This window comes from Crotalus tigris, unplaced genomic scaffold, assembly GCF_016545835.1.
Source record: "Crotalus tigris isolate CLP2741 ecotype Arizona unplaced genomic scaffold, ASM1654583v1 scf7180000018923.2277400, whole genome shotgun sequence".
In the NCBI taxonomy this organism is placed as follows: domain Eukaryota; kingdom Metazoa; phylum Chordata; class Lepidosauria; order Squamata; family Viperidae; genus Crotalus; species Crotalus tigris.
Genome location: NW_024097276.1, coordinates 1,615,241 through 1,640,032, shown reverse-complemented (window position 1 = coordinate 1,640,032; position 24,792 = coordinate 1,615,241). Strand labels below are relative to the sequence as shown.

Here is a 24,792-nt window from a genome sequence, read left to right as displayed (position 1 = left end):
TTGGTTGATTGTTCTCACTGTCAGGAAATGTCTCATTTCCAAGTTGAATCTCTCTTTGATCAGTTTCCATCTGTTATTCCTTGTCTGGCCTTCAGTTACTTTGGAAAATAGGTTGAACCCCTCATCTCTGTGATAGCCCCTCAAATATTGGAACACTTCTATCATGTCTCCCCTGGTTGTTCTGTTCACTAGACTAGCCATGCCCAGTTCCTGTTTTAGCCTCCAGTCCCCTAATCATCTTTATTGCTCTTCTCTGCATTTTTCTAGTCTCAACATATTTTTTATATTGTTGAGACCAAAATTGATTGCAGTATTCTAGGTGTGGTCATATTAAGACTTTATAGAGTGGTATTAGTACCTCAAGTGATTTTGACTGAATCCCTCTGTTAATGCAATTTAGGATTGCATTGGATTTTTTTTAGCTGCTACCACACACTGTTGGCTCATATTGGAGAACATAGTTGTATTGCATACCATCTTAAATCTTAAGAGTAACACAAAGGACCGCATAGTCCCAAACGTGCTTTTCAAAAGGCAATTGGACTTTGTTGATTTTTTTTTCCCTTGAAGACGTTTCGCTTCTCATCCAAGAAGCTTCTTCAGACTGAAGAAGAGAGAACTGAATAAGTTTGTTGGATGAGAAGCTAAATGTCTTTAAGGAAAAAAACAAAGAAACTCTAGTTACGGTAGCTTTTGAAAAGCACCTTTGGGACAACCATGACCCAGATGATTAAGAATCTCCATAGAAACAAATGGTGCTATGTTGATATCTATGGTCAAAACCCTTGACCCTTCAAAATTTTTAGAAATCCTCAGCTCTGACAAAGTTGTTTTCTGGAGTGCATATCTGTTTGCAAAGTACCTCTTTTCTCCATAATTATAGAACTTAATTGTTACAACAGGAAGGAGAGACTAAGCAAGATGTTCCTGAGCAAAATGGCTCAATTCTTAACAATACAAGCAAAGTCTTCTGCACGTCAGTACTGTTTTTTCATTTACAGAAAGATTCTTCTAGCTTGCTTGCAACTGCCACTAGAATATTGTAATGAGCAAGAAGAGGAAAGAAGGCGAGAGAACCATGAGCTTTTCTTTTCTCACAGTAGCATTGTCATGATTCGAGTTTTCTGTTTTCAGATTCAAAATTAGATTGACACAGGTAGGATCGCTGAAATTCCCTCCCCAGTGAACTCATCCCATAGCTCATCAGCTAGGCCCTCTTTAAACTGGTGGTTTAATCCCTTTATAGTTCAGTTTAAATCTTGACCTAAATCTAAGTCTACCACATATGCACTCGTTAAGCATCTTGTCACAGGCAGTTGATTTCAGCAGAATTATCAAAAACACTCCTCAAACACATCACAAAATCATCATCATTATCCACATTTAGACTATTTTGAATTAGAAGGGATGGGAAGTTTTATACCACCGTCCATTATTCAATATTAATATGAATCTTATGAAGAACTGATCTGTAGTAAATTCTCCAGGTTTTTGAAAAGTGTACTTCACACCGAGTGTGAAAGATCATAATTTTGCCCACATTCCCATCATATTTGCCAGGCAAAATAGAGAACATGGGAGAACTGTAATTATAGCAGCTATTGCACCAATAGTTGCTAAGTCAATTGGAAACTGCAATAGGATTAGTGATGTGTTTGGCTATGGAAAATTCTGGTCCATTAGCAGAGCTAGATGATTCTTTGAATGGATTGATCTTTCTAGGTTGCTATTTGATACTGATTTTGGAGCAAAGCATTAAAATGTAACCCATGGTAAAGAGGATAACAAAAGGGGGTCAGTAACCATGGTCTTGGTCTAGAAAATCCGAACTTGTCTTTCAGTGGATCAGAAATAAGGAGAAATGTCAGGTATATCTGCTTTAGTCTCTTGCAATAACCTTCCTGCTGAACTTTGCAGTCTCAAAGGAATCTGTACTTGATATCCTATTATAGCAGCAAGCAATTGCAGAAAGATGAAAATCCATTCTACCAAACTAGGAACTTGACAGTATTTATATGCATGCCCCAAGATTTGAATCTTCTTTCTCCTACTTATTATTTTTGGCAAAGGGTGCAAAGGATTATTTGCAGACTTTTTCTCACACTGACCAATATTTGGCCTTTGATGGCAAATATTCACTTCATACCCAAGCTCTTTGTTTCCTGCCTTTTATCTCCAATTTCACAAACATTAATATTCAATTATCAATTGACATGCACCTCTGTATAAGGATTGAGATTTTCAGTTTTATTTAACACTGTTAGCAAAATCAGATATATAATTTGATACTTCCTTCAGAAATGCCAGTTTTCTTCCATAAAACATGAATGGTTCTAAACATTTTCATTTTCTATATTTTTTCCTGATGATGGCTTTTCCTTGTCCATATAAGGCTGAATGAGCAAAGTAAGTATTCCCACCATATAAAGGAAGCCACATATGTAGAAAGAAAAGTCATATTTTTGTGTGAGATCATAAATCCATCCTAGAAAATAAAAAGAAAGCAGTCAATGGAATCAATGACGTCAAGAAGCAAAGAACATTACTTTTTCTATTAATACAGTATTACTCGTTGACATGAATCTATGTCTAACTTCTTTTTTCATCTGTAACCAGATCATCATACATTACATTAATTTCCCCACTCTCTCAAATCAGTCCTTTCTCCCTTATTGTCTTAAGCCTGAAACACTAGCGGGATACTAATGTGTTTCTTCAAATGTATATTTAAATGCACCTTTTCTATAAAACGTCTGGAACATCCACTTAGATTGGCAACTTTGCTGTCACTGTGGTAGATGTGACACTGACCAATTCAGTTCCCATTCTTTCAAAGGTAATTTGGCTAAGGGATTCAGATGGAGTTTATTTTTATTTGCATAAAAGTAAACCAAATCATGCCACCCAAAAATAATGTTTGCCAATAAACATTCTGCAAAAATGGGTGGCATATTTTGCACAGTTTGCTGATCTAAGTCCTAAATCCTATTTTCACTAAACATAAGTGCATGTGATAAAAATACATGTATTCCTGTTTACTTCTCTTTTCAATTTCTTTGCCTTTCTCTACTTCATATTTATTAAAATTGTAGAATCCTGGTCAGAAAAAACAACAACATTTCAGCCATGCATTTCAAACTCCTGTTCCATAATGGCATCCAAATTAAAGTAATCCGAATAAACATCCAGCCTCATCAGGAATTTATCCCTCTATCCCTCAAGATAGTAGAGTCCGTTGTTAAAATGCTCTTAAGTATTAGAATTCCCTTTTCCAAAAAAATTCAGTAAGAATCTGACTTCCTGAAAGACCATTACTGTCATTCCTGCATTCTGAGATAACTATATCACACTAATTATTACAAATAAAAACAATAACAATAATGTAATGGTAGTACGGGATAATGAATAAGTATTTCTATAAAGGAAATAGCTAAAACCTGCCTCTCCTTGACATATTTTGCTGGTGTTTTGTAGAAAATGAACAATATCTGCTGATTTTCAAACTTTAGTATCAGAGCTATGCAAAATATTCAAATTAGGTTTTTATAATTGGCAGGCATGCCATCAAAGCAGTTGCTATGTCTTTTCTTCCTAGAGAAGTAAAGTAATTGAGCATGTAAATATAGGCAGAGATCAGTCATGATGGCAGTAGTTAGAATGCAGCATTTGCAGGCTGACTCTGCCTACAGTCAGGAGTTTGATCCTGACCGGCTCAAGGTTGACTCAGACTTTCATCCTTTCGAGATCAGTAAAATGAGGACCCAGATTGTTGGGACAATATGCTGACATTTGTAAACTGTGCAAAGAGGGCTGTAAAGCATTATGGTGTGGTATATAAGTCTAAGTGCTATTGCTAAATTAACATGAAAGTCCAATAAAATGTTACATTTACCTGCAAATGGTGGTCCCAAGAGTGCTGATATCCCATTGGCGCAAATGATGATTCCGTAGGCATTTGCAAGATGCTTAATCCCTACTAGATCTTCAGTGACAACAGGCATAAGTGAAAAATATCCACTAGAAAATCCTATTAGGGCACAAACCACTGCTAGGCTAGCAAATGTATGCATTAATGGCAAAATAAAAATGCAAGAGACAAGAGTAAAATTAGCTGCCATGAAGACATTCCAAGCACTGATGCAAGGCAAATCAGAGATTATGCCAAGGATGACCTTCCCCAAAATGTGAACAATTGCAATAATTGAGGTCAAAGGAAAGATGTCATTCTGTGCTGATAACCTGTACTGTTTCACTATTTCAGGAAGATGGATGAAAGGGATCACAAAAGTGCTATAGGCAAATAAAGCCCAAAATACAAAAGCTGCAAATGTTCTGTTGGTGAAGAGAGAAGCAGTTCCAAAGTAACTAGAATACCAGGTCCTGAAGCCTTTCTGGCTTGTGATCGTCAGCTGGCCTACTCGCTTCAGAATACCAAGAGTATAGATTTCCTTTTGGTCTCTGATTCCATCTTTATTTTCCAAGGCTGAAATTTTGACAGTCTTTTCTTTTGCACCCTGTCCTCCCTTTGCCTCTTTCTCTGCTTCCCTTAAAACACAATTGGATGTTAGCACTTCGGCAGAGCAGGACAGAATTTTTGTTGGACTATTGCTTTGACTCTTGTTTCCATCCTTGCTTTGCTCAGTAGTTTCCTTCTTGTGATGAATTGGTCTCAGAAGTGCTCCACAAACACACAAGTTTAGACAGACTGCACCATGAATGAACACAGCATTCCTCCAGCCAAACTCCAAACAAAGATATTTCAACAAAGCTGTCATCAGGAACGCACCAAAGCCTGTTCCAGTTGTGCTGAGTCCCTGGGCAAGAGCTCTTCTCTTTTGAAAATATTCTCCCACCGTGACTACAGCAGGCAGGTATACCATCCCACTTCCAATACCTGAAACATGAAACATTTTAGACTCATCCAGGAACCCTCCAAGATTGTACTAATAGATGAAGATTAACTGCCAGAAAATCCTAAAACAGCTATGAAAGGCTAGGTTAAATATCTAGATTTTTACAAACAGAGACATATGGTTTTAGGTTTTGGCCCTCGGGACTAGAAATGGGACATAAATCATTCTAGGATCTTTTCAAACTTTTTGTGTTGAAAGTAGTATTTCATCCTAAACTCATTGTCGATGGTCACATTCCAAAGCCATGTCTCCTAGAACAAATCTACACTTCAACTTTTAAATATCAACTAAGTTATTAAATTTGGGTTACAACAAGGTGTAGGGTTAGAAGGCTCTCTCTTGATTTATTTTGAAAGAGGGTATCTACTTTTTTTAATGTAGACTTAAATTCATAATAAATACATATTTGTGGTTCGTATCGGTCAGGCTTTAGGTCAATGAACTGTTACTATTTTGCAGCTGTTTTACTCCTTCCTTCTGGGCTAGTTCTAGGAGAGACCTGACCTAAGACCCTTCATTTTCAGAATGCCAGAGGATTCAATATTCCTTCCACTTATTCAGTTTACAGTATATCTGACACTGCTAGGCTAGGTCATCAACTGTCAAGTATTATTAGTGTGCAGATGATTGCATATAGATCCCTAGCTAGGCAAACAATGCTGTAGAAGATGTTCCAGTGGCTGGAGGCTGTGAGAGTACGGATGAGGAGGAACATCGTAGGCTCAAAACTAGCAAAACTTAGTGGCATTGGTTTCAAGGACCTGCCAATCACAATGATTTACATTCTACAGTTCTGGACTAAATATCACTTCTCCGGGTAGAACTAAATACATAATTTGGGAGTTCCTTTGGATTCTTGCTTCCTACTCAGGGAATAGGTGAGAGTAGAATCCAGAGTTTTTGAAGTCCCATCATGTGCCATCCTGAATCAGATGGGCCTTCTCTCTGTCACTCATGTCCTAGCAGCTCCAATTTGGACAATTGCAATGCCCTCTAGGGTTACTCTTCAAGACTATTCTAAAATTCCAGCTGGTCCAAAATGCAGCTCCATGAATAGTTATGATTGAATACATGCTGTGTTATATATGCAACTTAACCCCTTAATCAAATTTATATAGCCTGAAGCTACAGACTATGTGTTCACAGAGAAGATGAACTCATTTGCTGCCAGATTTAGGCTTGTTTGTGTTAGCATATCTATGTTCTTCAGAAAAGTAGATTTCCTAATGTATATCCAATATTTATGCTTACCAGCTATAATTCCAAATGTAATAAAGAGGTAATGTACATTTGAAGCATAGGAACTTAATATCCATCCCAGGGCATTTAAGATTCCTCCAGTTATTGCTGTCTTCCGACATCCACAGGTGTTAATAAACAAACCGATAAAGGGACCTGTGACGGAACATGTGAAATAAGATTGCTTTCATGAACTCTAATTATTTTCTCCTTAAATATGAGACTTGGAAGCATTTGACTACAATTTGCCAAATCATTATACATTGCATAAGCATTAATTGGTAAAGGTCTACACCCAAAGATTTGTCCAATTATTTCTTATCGATAAATGAATTTTGGACACTAGATTACAGCAATAAGACCTTACACAAATGCAATGTGATTCAAAAAGCTAAATGTTAGTGGTACAAAATTATATAGCATCTAAGGTCCTATACAGGTAGTCCTCAATTTATGATCACAGTTCAGACTGGAACTTCCATTGTTAAACAATATGGTTGTTAAGTGAATTGCATGCAATTTTATGACCTCTTTTGCCATAATTGAACTAGCTATAAATTAGAAATTGGAAAGAAATCAGTTTACCATCATCCTATATTCCAGCCTATTGGAAGAACTGGCCTATTTAATCAATGTAAACTTGGCCTGATATAATCTTTGGCATAAATGGCTGAGGATGAATGCTTTCAACTTCCAAGCTATCATACTGTAACCCAATCAGCTATGATTACAGTGTTTGTCTTAATATTTTTATCTGGAGAATAGTGCTATGGACATTTAACTGACTAGTATTTGTAACATCACTTTCAGCAATAAGGAAATAAGCTGTATGCTTTGCCCCAAAAATATGCAAGCTTTTGAAATCTATTAGGAACAAACAAACAGAAATAATAAAAGACACTAGAAAGTCTATCCCACAACAAAATTCCAGCCATTCTGAAATTTATTTCTATGTTCTAATTTTATTTTATGTTATTTACATGGACGCACATTTCTCTCCTTTTAAATTAAGTCTCTTTATTTTAAGTAATCCTGGGGACTGATTTGAGCGAACTCTACCATAATTCTTAACATAAATATATTTCTCCTGCTGTTTGAAAAGGTCCTCTTCAATAGCCCAAAGGAAGTAGAAAGTGCTTGCCAAAATTGTATTCACTTTTTATGAACTATCTTTCTTGTTAATGATTAATAGAGCAAAAATGCTGATGTCTCAGTTACAATCTGCAAAGCATTCATCTGTTTTCCTCCAGATTATGTAATCCTGTTCAGAATACTAAAAAATAGGATAAAATAATTTCTTAGCACTTAATGCAAAACAGAATTATTTCTCAGTGCCAGACTTGAGGGGTTTCTTTAAATTATTCCAAAACAAGATTTTTTTTATATAATTTTGGAATTATTTTATGAGATGAACAGAACTGCCAGTTTTTCGAGTTTGAATCAGTGATAGAATAATTTACCATAAACCATTTACAAGCAACTGTAGCATTTCTGTCCCATACTTATTATCTGAAAAGCTGCTAAAAATTAATTCAGAAATCCTCAGATGACCAGCTGAAAACTCCTTAAGAACGTATGCATTTTGCTGTTCTCAGCAAGTTAAAGTTTGTCCAAGGTTTCAAAGCATTCACATTTAAGAATACAGTACATCTTTAGGTGTTCATGACAGATTAGTACATAAAACTGATAAAGGGCTGAGCCTGAATCAAGACAAGGCAGTAGAGCAGAGTAATTCAGGATATATTGTAATTTATATGAAATTGAATAGATGCCTCTAATAAACCATTTCCAGACTCAATTTGCTACTAAACATTAGCTTCAAACTCTTCTGAACTTTGTCATGCTGCAAATGGCAGCATTGTAGTAGCTGTGCCATGAAGAAGAAAAAATTCTGCGGTTGTATAAATCACCACATTGAGAAGGAGAGAAAGGGGGATTCAATGATGTATTTAATGTAGAGGATTTATATAGTTACTCTTTTTACAGTATATATCATAACCCTCAGATCCCCTGATTTCAGAACTATAATCAGATCTCTGCCAATTGAACCAAACACAATATTTAGGATGGGTGGAAAAAATCATTAAAGTGGCTAGGCAAAATACTTGCAGGTCTACCAGAAAAATGGGCAGGGTAGGCAGGCAGGGCAGGGCAGGAATTTGTTTTTCCCAAACTGTGGGACTGCCTCTGTCTCACTGTTGCTGCTTAGTCCAACAGATACAGCAAAGGAGGCACATCCTGGGTTTCGTCTATTAAGCAATGTCATGTTGTTGAATCCCTGTGTTGTGCCTTTTTTGGGCAAGGCCTGCCTATGAAACAGCATCCTGCTGGAGATCTGGATAACTCTCTGCCCAGCTAGCCTTTCAAACAGTCCTAAAGATTTTTCCACAGTGATTTGGCTCAAGGAAGTTAGATGTGCCTCTGCTATTGTTGATGCATTGTTTGTGACTGGAATTATTGTGTTTTATACTTGAGCACCAGAGATTGTATGCTGTTCATGTTCATATTTTAATCCTTGTAAGCTGCCCACAATATTATTCTGAGATGGTTAGTCACACAAACAATTTAAATAAATAATTGCATTCAGAGTTTGGGAAATTCTATGGAAATCATCTGAATAAGGTATAATTTGGACACGAAGGGCTCGTGAAGAGAGCCTCCTGATCCCTGGTCCAAGATGGCCTGCTTACTGCTTGTTGAAGACCCTATTTTCACAATGGAGTCTGCATCTCATTGCCAGACTGTTCTGAGGGAGACTGAAGTCAGATCAAGGTGACCTAGGAGGAAAGTTGTTTTCCATCAGAAGTGCAATAATGCCTTCTAGGCAAACATTCTGAACTGCATCAAAAAGGAATCTAAAGGTGGTTGGCAATCTGCACAGCTCCAATTAGCTCACAGCAGCACTTCCCTATCTGACTGTGAGGCTTTGTTCCTCCCTGTTTCCTTTCCGACTGCTGAAGAGAATAGAGCCTTGCTGCAAAGCCACAAGAATTTCTTCCACAACATTTTGCAAACATTCATTCTTGTTCTCTGGCTCAGAGAATTGCATCATGAATGAATGCATAAACACCACATTTTCGGCTATCCTGTATTTTAAACATGTTATATGGTCAAGTCTAATTGGCTTCGCTAACTATGAAACAAAAATAAAAAAGAATATATGTTATTGTCACATTTTCCAGAAAATTTTCCACAGTCAAAAAAATGCTAGTCTGAACATGCTATCTTAAGGAGATTGCCATATGTAAAGTCTAAGGAATATTATATTTATTAATAAGGTAAGACTGAGCAAATATGTTCAATATTACATATGGGAATCCCCATGTTAGGAGTATTTCTTATCCCATTTATATAGGCTTTTTCCACTGAGATAATGGATTACCCCATATTCATGCAGAGGACCAGTTTCGATACATCAATATTTAATCAAGATGGCCACTGGTATATAATAGCAACATTATGGGATCCTACCTACAATCAGAGTAATACCCATATTGAGGGAGCTGACCCAGGCTGTCAGCCCTCGACTTTGACTGAACTCTTCAAGCCATTCCATGTTGAGAATTCCAAGAGCCATTTGTGATCCCATGATGAGTATATGCACCAGGAAAGAAGAAAAGACTATCATCCAAGCCCATCCTCTATCAATATCTGGATTTGACTTCAGCTTCTGCTCCCTCTCTTTAGAGTTATTTTCAGAATCATAATCAACATCTTCGTGACTGTCGTACATTTTCGGTCAAGTACCTTGAAAAAGATCAAATAATATTTAGTAGTTCCAGATAAAAGTTGCATTTCATTTACTTACTGTTATATTTTTAATAAGATGAAACACATACTTGCCAATTTGCCATTTCAATGGGACTTGAAATGGCTACCTTTCAGGATAAATCAGGATAAAATCTTTGGGGGAATTGTCCCCATAGAAGAGCAGGCTACTTTAAAAAAAATGCAGGCACCTGTGCTTCCCTTCTTGTCTGAGCCTTCCTCACCCCTCATCAGCACAGTAGGGCTGCTATTCAAGCTGCAACCTTGAAACAGGTGTGGGAGAAGATGGGAGTTTTGGAAGCTCTGGGGTCACTAGCAAATAGGGTGAAGCAACCAAACCAAAGAAGATATGTTTCTTTCAAAAGGAGTAAATTGTCCAAAGAAAAAGGAGGCACAGCAAGAAAAAGTGCAACCATATTATGACACAATGTGGAAAGTTGCAAGTATTCTACATGCAGGTCAGTAATAGAAGAAAAAAGCAGAAGAAATGGTATAAGAAAAAAATAGCATTACTATAGAATTTAGTATTGTAATAGTAATTGAATAATAAAAGTATTGTAGATTTAATTATAGTAATAGTAACTTGTGTAACAATATAGAAATAATAGCAATAGGACAGAACATAGAATAGAGACTTATATATAGACTTGTATTTTTTACATTTTACTTGTATATATTGGTTTTTATCAAAATAAAACATCTTCCCAACCTTTATAAGGAAATATTAAACATCTGTCCTGGCTCCAAGGTTTTTGTGGCTCTTCTGAATCTGGGTTAATCTAATTGGGTTTAATTTTTAAAAATATCTGAGATTCACCAAGCTAAAAATGTAGGACACTTCAGGGTTAAAGTGCTTTCCTGTTTTCTAGAAGTACAGTCAATAGTTTAAAAAATGGTTATATTGCATCTTTAGCCAATGTAATTTTAATTGTGCCATACTTACCAGCAGTCATGTTGAAGCACCTGTAAAACTAAAACTGATTAAAGAACAATATGAGGGAAAAAGACAACACATGGATTTTCATTTTCAAATACCTCTTCCAGTGGTACAATGACACATAAATATTGTATATCTGGTAAAGTTTTGTTTTACTTACTTCTGCAGCTGACCTAAGGGAAACAATGGGGGCCACAATCTAACCTAAAATTAACCCATCTGCTGCTTTCTATTGTATACCAACTGCACTATTGATTTTGCATAATTATACCATCTGTTGCTTATCTCAAGATCTTAAAAGCTGCTTTCTGAGCTCTGCCCCTTCTGACCTACAGTCTTAAAAAAAACATGTTGTGTTTGCACTATCATGTGTTCCCGCTAAAATGCATTTACTAGTAAATTTTGTTCACATCTGCAAAAAAAATCTCTGCCTTTGGAAGAGAGGAGATAACATGCTCTTAACACTAGGAAAATAAAGCAAAGAACAGTGGCAATTCTCTATGTGGGTCATTTTCTGCAAGAATAATATCATGAGAAAATATAGGTCTATTCAACTAAAGCAGTGGTTCCCAACCTTTTCTATATTCTGCACCCCTAGAATGTTTCTGATATATTCTCGCACCCCTTACAAAAGTTCAAAATAATGGCAATGAATTATGCATATACTCTATAATTTTGAAAACCCAAGTTTTCGCACATCCTGGAATATCATTTCACACCCCCAGGGGGTACAAGCACCTCAGTTGGGAAGCCCTGAACTAAAGAGGTCAAATTATGAGAAAACCAAAAGCCTTTCTCCAGCAATCTCACTAGATTGAATTTTAAAATCTGGCCTTCTAAAATATAACTGGGTCCTTACTGGTGGGTGACAGAAATGGACAAACTCACTCTTCATAGGCTCATTTCACCATATCATTTCACTGTTGCCTGAACGATCAGAAGAGCAGAAACCATGTGAGCCACTTTGGTCTACTGGTACCAAACTAGAAAACTGGGAATTGTTAAGTTCTAGTCCAGTGATGGCGAACCTTTTAGAGACTGAGTGCTCAAAAACTGGCCCCAACCCTGCTCCACTCTCTGCTCTGCCCTGCCCCTGCTCTACCCCCCATCCCCCATCCCACCTGCCCGCAGGGCCACTCACTGCTTTCAGGGCCCGCCGCAGATCGCCTAGGCAGCCCAGCAGTGCTATGGTGGTCACGCCCTCTGCCCGCGCCCTGTAGCATCAACTGTGCACAATGGGGTGTGAAGGCAGAGTCTTGTCTACGCTGCCTGGCTGCCATGTCCTTGGCTGCGCTGCTCCATGTGGGCCACGCTCAGGGGTGACTCTCCTTCAGAGGGGCTGCTGGAGAGGAGGGGTCGCAGGGGGAGGCGAGGCTGGGGCAACGGCACATGTGCCCACAGAGAGGGCTCCGGGTGCCACCTCTGGCACCCGTGCCATAGGTTCGCCACCACTGTTCTAGTCCTTCCTTAGGCATTAAAGCCGGCTTGGGGAATTTGAGCCAGTCTCTCTTTCTCAGCCCTACCCAGCTCACCAGGTGGTTGCAGTGGGGAAAATAGGAAGAAAGTGTATTAGCTACGTTTGTTGTCTTCAGTTATTTTAAAAAAGAGAGAGATAAAAATACATAAAAATGTGGGATATCTAGACTTTACATGTTAAAAGTCTGTGGGATAAAACTACAAAAGAGCAAGTCCCACAAAATATACAGCAAAAAACAAACTTGGATGCCTTAACCTATAATTAAATGATGGTGTTGCATTAATAATTGATTTTTTAATTTTATTAAAAATATTTACATTGTAGTGTATTTTATTAAAACAATAGCTATGTTGCAGAGCCAACTCATTCACACTGTAGCTTTATTGAAAGATGAAAAAAAATTTGGTAATTGAAAAAACATTTGCTCCCCAGCAAAGCATTTCTAAGCTGACTATTTCTGCCATTTGCTGCATTTACAGAGAAACATAACCAAAGTATACGGTTTTGATATTTCAACATCTAGCAATAGGGAAGGGTATCAAACTGTTTACTTTTGTAGGACAGAATTTTGGCAGAAGGTGCTCTTTTTTAATATACACTCTATCTCTGGATATCTAAAGTGTAAATATACTCTGAAGCAGGAAAGATCATTGTTTTTTCTAACAAATTATGCCCACGCCCCATCAGCTGGACAGCATTATGATAGGACACAAGCTCTCACCTCACAAATGAGTCAGAGTAGCGTTGACCTTCTACCATAACTTCCATTCATTCCCTTGCATGACCAGGTTACTGTTCCACAATTAAATACCATGAAAAAAAGTTTTTAGAAACATCAGGTTATTAAAAAAAGAGCAGGAAACTCTTTAGAGAAGCAATGGCAAACACTGTTATTTGTTCTTAATCAAACAAGATAAGCAATATGCAATGAAATATTAATCAACACTCATACCCTTTTGTCAGAAGCTTGATATTTAGGATTTTTATTATTATTTCTATGTTTGTCATGACCAAGGGCAATACTTAATATAATGAGGGAAAGCTGGTGTGGAAGATTTTGAAAGTCTTGCAGGAATTTTAGCAATCACTTTCCTGTTTTGGTATGAAGGTGACAAATTATTTTTATTCAGGTAGAGTAATTTTGTTGTGAAGATTATATCTATCCTTCTGACATTTCAGGATAAAGACTACACTACATTTTACATCACAAATAAACAGATATCCTGAGTAAGTTGTCAGTACATTGCATATAATTTTAATTTGCAGGATGCAGGAGGCAATAGTATGTTAGCTTGCAAGGTATTTTCTATAACAGGGCTTTTCAACTTTTCCACCAATTGTACCACTTTTAGGATATGGCAACATCCGAGTACCACCAGTCGTCTAGCAAGGTGTCAAAAACTTGTTGACCAAAAAAAAAAAAAAGAAAAAATGAAAAAAGTGATAAAATATAGGTAGTCCTCGACTTACAACAGTTCGCTTAGCGACTGTTCGAAGTTACAATGGCATTGAAAAAAGTGCCCCCTAGAGACCTGCCTGCCTACCCGACAGTGCTCTTCCTCCTGTTTCATTGCTGTGAACATTTCTGTTGAGGATTGGCAGTGAGGGTGGGGTGGGGGGGTTGTTTGGTTTTTATTCCCCCCATCTGGGGGGAGCAGGTTTTGGTCACTTCACATGACCCTGGGACACTGTGACCGTCATAAATATGAATCAATTGCCAAGCAACTGAATGTAAATCACAAGGCCCTGGAGAGGCTGCAACATTCCAGCTCATCAGCGCTTCTTCTGGGCTCAGAAGCATCAGGATCAGCACTGAGCTCCAGCTGGAATCTGGCACTGATCCTAGTGCTTCCGCTGAGCCCTGACAGCCCTGCAGCTCCAGCCATCTCTCGTTCAGACTTGTGCAGTGCTGCCACCGGTACAGCTCATTCCCCTCCCCCGCTACCACTTTTCTAGGATGGTCGCGTACCATCTGCCAGGTGCCAATGTACCACAGGTGGTACCCGTACCACTGGTTGAAAAACCCTGCTCTATAGTAGAGATCTTATATTAACTTAATATTGGATGTGCCTGTAGCATCCAAAATATGTCACACTGACTGTTTCTATCCATACTAATGGTATGGAATGCTACTGTAGAGTTTACACCTTTTATATTGTAATATAAAATCTTCAGTTGACCATAGCTATTATTAAGTCCCACACAAGATCAAGGGAGCTAGAACTACTCAGATTTCAGAAAAGTATATTTAATAGTGTTCTGGAGTAAGTACAAAATCTTGGAAACTAGGCAAAAATTCCCACTTTTATTTGCAGTGAGTTAATTAAATCAAATTCTCTTTGAATGATTTGAAACAGTTCTTCCCAAATTATTTTTACATGAGGTTACATTTACATCTATTAGATAAACTATCAATCTGTCAACTATTTGATTGTTTATGCCTACTTTTTCTTCCTTCTCAGCCTCCCCCAAACTCTTCCAGCCATGACAAGTGGCAGAGGTCATTAAGTGCAGGCTGAACTGGTGAATAACGTGATATATACAACATACACACATTTTCTGCATGAAGTGGTCTGGCCTTATAGATTTGAGTTGATAAATAACTACAGGGAAATAAAGCTATAAATTTAATTATAAATGAAAAGGAGAAATATATGTCAGAATTGATTTCATCAAGATTGCATAAGAAAGTAGAAATATACAGGTTGATGATAGTTGCAAGTCACATTCCAATGAATGGTTACAATAGAAAAAAACAGATGAGTTTTGGAGAAATTTCCACAACTTTTAGAGTGAGATCTGGGGATGAATGGGTGGCAATTATGCTGCTTATGTGACATAAATAGACAGATGAAACTGAAATGAGTACAAAGAAAGTATGATTGGACTACTCTTAAGTCACAAAAATGAATCAAAATGGTGACTATGTGTATATCTGCTTAGAAAAAAGGTCCCTTTTGAACACATATTTACATGTAAATCTATAGCACATAAACATATTATAAATCTAAAAGCTTTATTGATTTGATTGTACTGAAATATAGAGAGGAATAGTGGGAGTACATGGTTAATTAGAGATTCTGAATGTGAGATAGAACATTTTGGGGGTAAAATCAAGAATAGATGGAAAAAAGAAATACAGAACAAAAGGAAACAAGTGAAAATACTAGAATAAAAGTATAATGACTGCACAAAGACAAAATACAACTTCTGTATGAAAATATATTAAAAATAGACTAATCTTCAACAGAATCAATAAAAAATAAATGCAGGGATAAGATGTGAGCTGTCTGAAACAGAATAAGAATTATAGTAATGAACAGAATGTGATTATTGGTTAATCTTCTTTGATTATTGGCCATTTTCAGTTACATAAAATTATTTTAATGTACAACACAATTGTAAATGTATAAAATACATCATTTTGACAATAAACCAATTGTCATCAAACAACACAAATAAATTCAATTAAATATAGGCAGATCATGATTTCAGCTTCGTCACATGGTCTAAAGAATCCAGTGTTTCATTCTCTCCTAAGTTCAATGCTTTTGTTCCCCAAATATTTTTGTGCTGACTATTCCATTTCAGTTCTTCCTCTTATATCTCTTGGCTTCAAATACTATGATTTTCATATTTTCCTAGAGTAGTCTGTTACAGTGCCTTATCCAATGCTCAGCAACTCAATTCCACATGTTTTGATCATTTGGTATTTTGGTGGTGTCCGATGTTCTTCCTATCTGTTCTTCAGTGCCTACCCTGTTTCTCCTATGTATATTTTCTTGTGGAGTGACATGTGTTTCCAAAAATGGTTCCTTTCTGCAGGTTTTGGGGGAATTTTTTTATGCAGTCATTTTTGTCCTATTGTTTTGAATTCTCCTGTTCTTTTCGTTGTACTTATTGATTTATTGCATTTATGGTATATCCTTATATCATTAATACTATTCATTTGTATGTGCACATATGTGTTTGTTATTAAACATTATTAAAATGAAATTATGAACTATAGTACAATAAATTCTGTTCACTAAGAGTGAATTCCAGATTAAAAGTTTGACCACTGACTTGTTCAATTTTGACTCACATTTCACTGCAATTTTAATAAGACCCAATAATAAGATGCTCTGGGTTATGTACTACGGTATAAGATTTTCAAATTTAATTAAGTGTCTCAGTATTCTCCATTCTTTTGGCAAATCTTTTGATACTGATCTAGTTATCTGAAGGTGTTGAAACTAGTCAGATGGACTAAGCTATCACAGTGAATAGATAGATAGATAGATAGATAGATAGATAGATAGATAGTATATTCACAGTATAGCTTTCAGTGCTATACAAGACAAAATAACTGAAACATTTCACAGTATGTTTAAAATGCAAATCAGTAATTTGCTTTCCAGAAAAGCATAGCTTTCTATCATTGTATACCCCACTAAATACTATATCAATTGTTGCAATATATCTTCGTTTGCTGTTTTTGGAATTTTGTGTTTTCATTCTCTATTTAATTGTCCTTGATGAGTAGTTATTTTTTTAAGACTTCTTTTGTATTCTTACATTCCCATGTCTTATCTTCCATGTTAGTACATATTGTAACTGAGCTTCATGCTTCTTATTTTTTTTTTCCTTCTGGATAATTTGACTGTTAGTTGAGGTACAGTATTTATCAGTGCGGCTTGGCTGACCAATTACTAATGATTATCGTGCTTTGTATGAGAACATCCAGGGACACAGCACATTTTTTGTTCTTTTTTTACTGCAAATATTATTGCTGGGTTTTGTTGATTAAAATGATGTTGGAATTTTTCTAAATCTTATTCACCATGATCCCAAAATATGTTATGTGTCATCAGTGTATCTTATCCACATATTTAGCTTCTTTGTATTTAATAATCCAAAATGATTGGCAGAAACAGTTGGGAATAGATGGTGAGAATGACAGTAAAGTTAGATGATAGGGCTATCTGTTTTAAATCTTATTAGTAAAATCAGATAGTGAGGTGTTAAATTACAAGTATAAGATTTTCTATAAAACATTACAAAGTCAATATACATCACATTACAATAACTATAAAAATAATATAGTTATTGGTAATGTAATGTAATGTATATTGATTTTTTAATGTTTTTATTTAGTGTTTTAGCTTAAGGTTCATTTTAATTGTAGTTAGACTGAATCATGGAAGGGGGTACTTCAAATATATATATATTTCTTGTGTTAAGGCGTTTGTTTCCAAGTTGCTGCATATTTTAGCCATTTTGGCCATATTTTTCATTTCTGAAAAAATGGAAATACATATATGATCATTTTTGAGATATCTATGTAACTTGTTTCACAAGTGTGTGAGGATTACATCTGTGTTTAATAACGATATATTGATTGAGGATGTGAAAGAGTGTGTGTGTGTTTGTGTATGGGTATTCAGATAATGTGTTTTTGGTTGAGAATCTAAATGATTTGCAATGAACCTTAGACATGCTACAAACTGTAACAAGGAATATGGATCTGAAAATTAATGTATCAAGGACAAAAGCAGTTTTGTTTAACAGAAAACACAAAATTAAAACTGCAAGTTATACAAAAATTTTGAAACAGATGAGGAAGTGAATAATATGTATCCCTTGCTAGAATGCTCTCTAAAGACAGGAAATTGGACAGTGAAATATTAAGAGATGCAAATCCTATTTGAAAGGGAATGGCTACCATGTAATTTGTTTACAAGAATGTAACAACTGTTAGAAGAAGCAAAAATGTTGGTATGTAAGAAAATTCTTCTGACAATTTTGGGAGTGGGAGTTGGCATTGTCAAAAGTAGCATTAACATTAATTGGATACTGTAGAAATGGGCATTTAAGAATAAGCAGCAGAAAGTCAAAAAAGGGAAAAAAGTTGATTGAATACAAAAGTTTGTTTATTTATATATATACATACACACACACACACACACACATATATATATATACACACATATACATATACATATACATACACATAAACTTTTGTATTCAAGCAACTTTTTTTCTTTTTTCCTTTTTTGATATATACATATACATATATATATAAAGTCCTCCTATTTTTCCACAACAACAATCCTGTGTAAGCTGGGAGAGAGTGACTGACATAGTCACTCAAATGGTTTTCATGCCTAAAGCGGAACTAGAACTCATGGTCTCCCAGTTTCTCACCTGGTATCTTAATCATTATATCAAACTGGCTCTCAATTTGTATACAATGAATTATCCAAACACATATCTTTCATAGCTATTAATCAGAGAACAAACTAATCAGCAACAACTGAAAAGGGATTTTTCATTACAATTCAGGGGAAGATGTAGGAAGCATGGTTTTACGGCAGTTTGGCTCTTGAATTTTAGGTATCAACAAGGAGCAATTACAGCACATTTAACAAGCTTCACTTGCAATGGCATTATCCCAGCAAAATACATCACACTAAGCTGCTTCTTAAATAGAAACAATATCTGCCTCCCCCATGTGTACAATTGCCTCTGGCCCTCTATGTGCTGGCCAACTGAAACAAGTGGGCAATAAGACTATCAATCAGAGCATACACATGCAGAGCAATTCCCCCAATTGATATTCTACAGGAGAGGGTGGAACTGAGGATAGTGAGATTTAGGAGGCATGGGCTAGAAGGGTCTGAAGGAAGCTTAGAGATTTAGCACCAGATAAACCTCTATTGGTAACAGGCACACTTATGAATATAAGTTTAGTGCCAGGAAAGACAACAAGCCAATAGATAACACTATGCTATTAAGGGAATCTGTTTACATCCTATTTTAAGTTAATTAATGCAGGTGGTCCCCAACAAATGGAGTCCTGAATTTCCACTGTAAGTCATGACAGTGGTAAGTTGAGGTACCCATGTGACCGGACCCAATTTTACAGCTTTTTTTTGTGGTGATTATTAAGCAAACACAACAGTAATTAAGTAAATTAAAATATTTCTATGTGGGTTTTTTGCAGGAAACCAGCTGAAAAGACCAGAAACCAGCAAAAAAAAATGTTTATAAATTGTAGTCACATGATTGTGGAACACCGCAATTGGCCCCGAGGGTGAGCTGGTTGCCAAGTCCCCAGAATGCAGTTATATGATTATGGAGGTGGGTATAGCTGTCAGAACTTCGGAATTGGCTTTTGGAGGGTGCATTATAACTTCAATTGCTAAGCAACTGCTAGTTAAGTGAGGACTACCTGTAAAAGTTCATAAAGACCTTGTTTAACATTGAGGAAGTAATTTTGCTCTTTTATATCATGCCACAGCATACCTACTCAAATATATGTAAAGAAATAGAGAGACAAACAAAAGCATTTGCAAGTGTTGTAAGCTGCCTGGAGTCACTGTGTATGAGTTGAACAGCCTTATAAATGTGTTTAATAAATAAACCCTGGAGAAGGTTTAGCGATGGCAGCAGAACTAATACTGTACATCCTTTAGAACAGTGTTTTTCAAACATGGCAACTTGAAGATGTGGGGACTTTAATTCTAAGAATTCCCTTTCTGGGAGTTGAAGTCCACACATCTTCAATTTGCCAAGTCTGAAAAACACTGCTTTGGAGGTATCCTGGATTAATGGAATTATTCTTTCATTTTGAAGGAAGAAAGGAAAATAAGAAGAGAACACATACACCAGAATTCCCTCTTTACAGAGTAGTCTCACTAGGTCTGACTGAAATGATTTAGCCTAGCATTCCTTGGCAACTTTGTCATTTGTTTAAACACAAATGTCTTCTTCTGACCCTCATCATCATCATCTGAGAGCTTATGAGGCAAGGAATACAGGCTAGATTGGGAATGGTCTGCCAATGACAAACCACTTCCCTGCTGTTACCAAGAAATCTACACTGATGTGCTTGTGATGTCACCCAGAATCAAAATCAGCTTGATTCTTGGTGATATCAAGAGCCCTTTGAACTCTATCACTACATGTGGGACTACTGAACACTAGTGTCAACTTTTGACTAAAATCAAGAGATCCAGACAGTTCAAATGGGTATAAAGATTTATTGTAAGCTTGAGCTCTCTACAAGAATCTGAACTATAGATAGTCCTCAACTTACATCCACAATTGAGCCCAAAATTTATGTTTCTAAGTGAGTTTTGCCCCATTTTATGACTTTTCTTGCCACATTTGCTAAGTGAATCACTGCAGTTGTTAAATTAATAACACAATTATTAAGTGAATCTGGCTTCCCATTGATTTTGCTTGCCAGGTCACAAAAGGGAATTACATAGCTCCAGGACATGCAACTGTCATAAACGTGAGTCAGTTTTCAAGCATCCACATGTAAATCATGCGCCCATGGGGATGCTACAATGGTCATAAATGTGAAAAATGGTCTTAAGTCACTTTTTTCAGTACTATTATAGCTTCAAATGGTCACTAAACAAACTGTTGTGAGGACTACCTGTATTAGAGGCAAGGGAAATTAGCAGGAGATAAGAATAGAAGGAATTCAAGGTGGGTTGACTTAGATCTCTTGTGGGTGCGAAGGTATTCATGACTGATGACATATTTGACCCTTCCCTGGGACTCAGCCTGGTTATCTCCCACATCATTCACATTAAATATATTGAGGAGAATGGTGGGAATGACAATTATGAAAAATAGGCAACCACATTTACCCATTGAAGGCATTGGAATTTTCCTGATTTTGGAGAGAGTTTTAAGTATTTCTCTGTAATTTTCATCCATTTCATATTTTGTGGGAATATGCCAATGTTTGGCATTCAACTAATTGAACTTCATTAATAGAGGGAGTTCTGAGAATCATTAAAAAAGGTCTTTAGAGGCCAGATGTAATACAGAGGCTTCAAGGCGCCTAATCCTGATGGAAAAATTAAGTAGCCTTTAAGAGTCATGTTCTATTCCGATTATGGGGGAGAAAATGCTACTTTCTTTGCTCCTTTCATAATTTTAATGGGTGCACAGCTAACATCTACAGTACATATTATAATACCATCGCACCACTTCCCCATTAAATTATCTAAAAGATAATATGTATGAGAGTCCAGCTTTATCCAGTCTGGCATCCTTTAGGTGCTCCAACACTGGAAGTTTTTAAGAAGAGACTGGACAGCCACTTGTCCGAAATGGTGTAGGGTTTCCTGCCCGAGCAGGGGGTTGGACTAGATGACCTCCAAGGTCCCTTCCAACTTTACTACTATTACTAGGTAAGTAGGCGTACAACACAGAACAGGTTTATTAGGCTGAAGAGGAACTAGCACTTGGTCCAACATTGCTGAAAAGCACAGGTTGAGAAAAATGAATATTAACTCTTACAATTCTACTATAAATAAATTATGAAGAAATAATTTTGCATTTAGAAATAAAGTTATTTGGAAATAGACTGAAAAAGTAAGTACAATCCTAAATAATTCTGTGTACTATGAGGGCCTGTTGCACAATTCTTGTTTCATTTGCCTTACCAAGAAAACTAAATGCTTATCTTGCAAAACCTCTCCAAATATTACTGTAAAATTTTTAAGAAAGCAGCATAGGGTTGCCGGGTACATGGGTTTAAAATCATCAATGGAGTGATGTGTCTTAAAACCAAATAGGACACAAATGGCAAACTTTTTTTAAAAAAATATTTCAACACATTCAGCGTTGCATTTTATTAAAAGCTATTGGTCAACTTTTAATTTTGGGATACTAATTTGTTTAGGAAGAACCATCTTGGAAAAGATTACCATGTTAATACCTACAAAAGAATTTGGCCCTGCTTCTGCAACATAGATTCTTAACAATATTTTAACTTTGTGTTGTTTTAATCTTTTAATTATTTTGTACTTATTTTATAATGTGTAAGCTGCTCAGAATCACCTTGTAGGGGATATGGGTGGTGTAAAAAGGTTTAATAAATAAAATAGATTATAAAGCACATTGAGTAGTACTTGTTACTATTATTACTTGTTTAAATAAAAAGAGTAGTAATATTATTATTATTATTATTATGGCAGGCTTACTATAGAAATAAGTATGCCTATTTAGCAATCTTTCCCAACCTGTTGTCCTTGAAATATATTGAAATACTCTTCATACTCAGCCAACATTAGCCATAAATTGTAATCCAACAGATCTGGCAGATGCTAGATTGGGAAGGCTATTCTTTGAAACTGCACTGATGTTACTGCACTTATGTACATGAATATTCATTTGTTGCACATATATTATTTTACATGATCTCACAAGAGCATAAACAGTAACACACACACACTCATTTGTATCTTCGCAATAAAATTTTGAGGTAGATGAAGCTGAAAAACAGTAATTCAGTAGCTCCATAGTTAAGCTAAGGCCACCTCTTTATCTCACAAACCAGTGTTCCCGATAAGAACAACTTTGGGCTTGGATCCTACAGGAGTAATGAAATCTATTAAAACCATTTTCTGCTTTTTAAAATTAATATAAATGATATCACAACATAAATTATATGAATTACATAAAAGCCCACCCCCTAAAGACAGGATCTGTCTCTGCGCGTCTAAGGACCAGGGATCAGCGCACCGAGGAGCAACCCCCGCCGGACACCAGGTCGCCAGCCAAGTGCGGGCCAGAGTATTCGGGAAGCGCGGCTCAAAAGGCGCTTTCCGGGGAGAATCCAGCGCCGCAAAGAACCTCCGGCTATAGCAGCCTCCGGAGACGAGAGGCGAGTGACCGCCAGTTACCTCTCTGCAGCAGCCAATCTTTATCGCCGCCAGCAGACAAAGCTGCGCCGCTGCTACCTATCTGGGCTTTCTACCTGGGCGACCGCATCCTTCCTCGCCGAAGTGCCCCTAGCCAAACCTAAGCCAGCCCGGCCTGGAACGAGAGGGGGGGGGGAGAGACCCGGATAGGCCGAGTACCCCTCACCAACTCACCTCGAAATGGGACCGTTTTACTCCAGAATGCCTCCCGAGAATTGGGAAGAAACAGCCGTTGGTGTTTTCCACCGATTCCCTGGAAGTGCTGCAAGAGGCATCTTTCATTCAGCGTCCGGCGCCTTTCCCGGTTCGCGCAAAAGAGGAGAGGGAGGCAAGAGGGGCTGGGGCTGGGTTGGGGTTTATATCCTCCATTCTCCCCTCCCGATCGTTGTCCTTTTGTCCCCAGAAGAGCTCGCCTCGACGTGAACCTTCTCCTCCCTCTCCCCCCACCCCCGCCACCAGCCCATCTCTTGTCATTTGCGCGGTCTTCCAGGCGTGCGACACACCGGCTCGCGCTGGTTTGGCGGAAACTTGGAAGCCCCGCGCATGCTCTCGCGCTCGCTCCCGCCCGGTGACTGAAATCTCTGATTTTGGAGGGTTGAACCTGCCTGGTCCGCGGATAACCGGTTCCGCTAAGCGGGACTGGCAAATCGCTTCTCCAGGCGAGTTAATGGCGTGAGCTTGCGTTTGTGTGTTGTGCGTGTGTGCGTGTGTGTGTTTGGGGGGAAAATAATACTCGGAGCGATCAAGAACCACCTTCTTAATTATGAGGAAGTGGAGGAAGTTTGGGAAAGTGGACGAAGCCTTGGGGGGGGGGAATACTCGAACGACTGACGATTTTGCATTCCAGAATAGCTTTCACTCTTAATCTCTTTTTCAAACAGTGTCTTTCTCACCAGAGACCGATTGCTTTATTTTCTGAATAGCATCCAAAAGATGACTGCGGAGAACTATGGTGAAACTATGGAAGTGTTGCGAAGTTTTTTCACAATTAAAAAATGGAGGATTTTCTTGCATCTCCAAGGCTGACATGCAGTCCTATATAGCAGTGATGGCAAACCTTTTAGAGACCAAGTGCCTAAAAACTGGCCCCGCCCCACTCCACCTCCTGTCCTGCCCCCACCCAGCCTGCCCACAGGGCCACTCACCGCCCTCAGCCATGCCCTCTGCCCACATCCCACAGCATCAACTGTGTGCGATGGGGCATGAGGGCAGAGTCTTGTCTACGCTGCCTGGTTGCCATGTCCTTGGCTGCACTGCTCCATGTGGGCCACGCTTGGGGGCGACTCTTCTCCAGGAGGGCTGCTGGTGAGGAGGGGGGGAGGCAAGGCATGTGCCCACAGAGAGGAGTCACTGCTATATAGTGTATATTGTATTCCTTAGTGGACAGATATACAATTATTCAGGAACTATTGTAGAACATGGAGTCTTTGATGCTGCGTGATGATATGGCACTACCCAATTCGTTGGGTAATGAAATATCTATAGGCAAACGACCAAAGTTAGAGAACACCAAGGACCCACAGTTCAATCCTGAGCTACATTTATTCCCTTCTAGTAGAACCTTTCCCATAAATTCCACTGTGAGGTGTTTAAAATGGGCTTTTTCTTTCATATACTCGTTGCAAAAGTGTGACAACCCTGCACCTAGTTTCAAAAGCCCTGCACAAGTGATCATTTGACAGTTCTGGCTTGGGTGATCTGCTCCTGTGCCAGCTGGGCAGAGGACAGATGAAAGATAGATGAATTACA

The 24,792-nt window shown here is 37.6% G+C and overlaps 1 protein-coding gene across 4 annotated transcripts; it reads right to left on the bottom strand.

Annotated features, from left to right (window-relative positions):
* Positions 1 to 327: 327 nt before the first annotated feature.
* On the bottom strand, positions 328 to 23,458 carry SLC16A14 (solute carrier family 16 member 14). Of its 4 annotated transcripts, XM_039357428.1 has the most exons (6): positions 23,218 to 23,456; positions 13,056 to 13,126; positions 9,624 to 9,899; positions 6,165 to 6,308; positions 3,893 to 4,894; positions 328 to 2,485 (listed from the first exon to the last, which is right to left on the bottom strand). In XM_039357428.1, exons 3-6 carry the CDS (start codon positions 9,883 to 9,885, stop codon positions 2,334 to 2,336), a joined length of 1,560 nt encoding a protein of 519 aa, XP_039213362.1. In that variant the 5' UTR covers positions 9,886 to 9,899; positions 13,056 to 13,126; positions 23,218 to 23,456; the 3' UTR covers positions 328 to 2,333. The 4 variants fall into 4 exon arrangements, with proteins under 4 accessions (XP_039213362.1, XP_039213361.1, XP_039213364.1 ...); XM_039357427.1 differs by lacking the exon at positions 13,056 to 13,126; XM_039357430.1 differs by lacking the exons at positions 6,165 to 6,308; positions 13,056 to 13,126 and having other exon boundaries at positions 23,218 to 23,458.
* Positions 23,459 to 24,792: the final 1,334 nt, after the last annotated feature.

Bases quoted from the DNA above. Each gene is read 5' to 3' on its own strand.
- SLC16A14 (XM_039357428.1), bottom strand. From the start codon at position 9,885: ATGTACGACAGTCACGAAGATGTTGATTATGATTCTGAAAATAACTCT. The intron at 6,309-9,623 runs GTAGGATCCCAT...GTTCCGTCACAG, and splicing joins GGGTATTACTCTGATTGTAG to GTCCCTTTATCGGTTTGTTT. The intron at 4,895-6,164 runs GTAAGCATAAAT...TTCATGTTTCAG, and splicing joins TACATTTGGAATTATAGCTG to GTATTGGAAGTGGGATGGTA.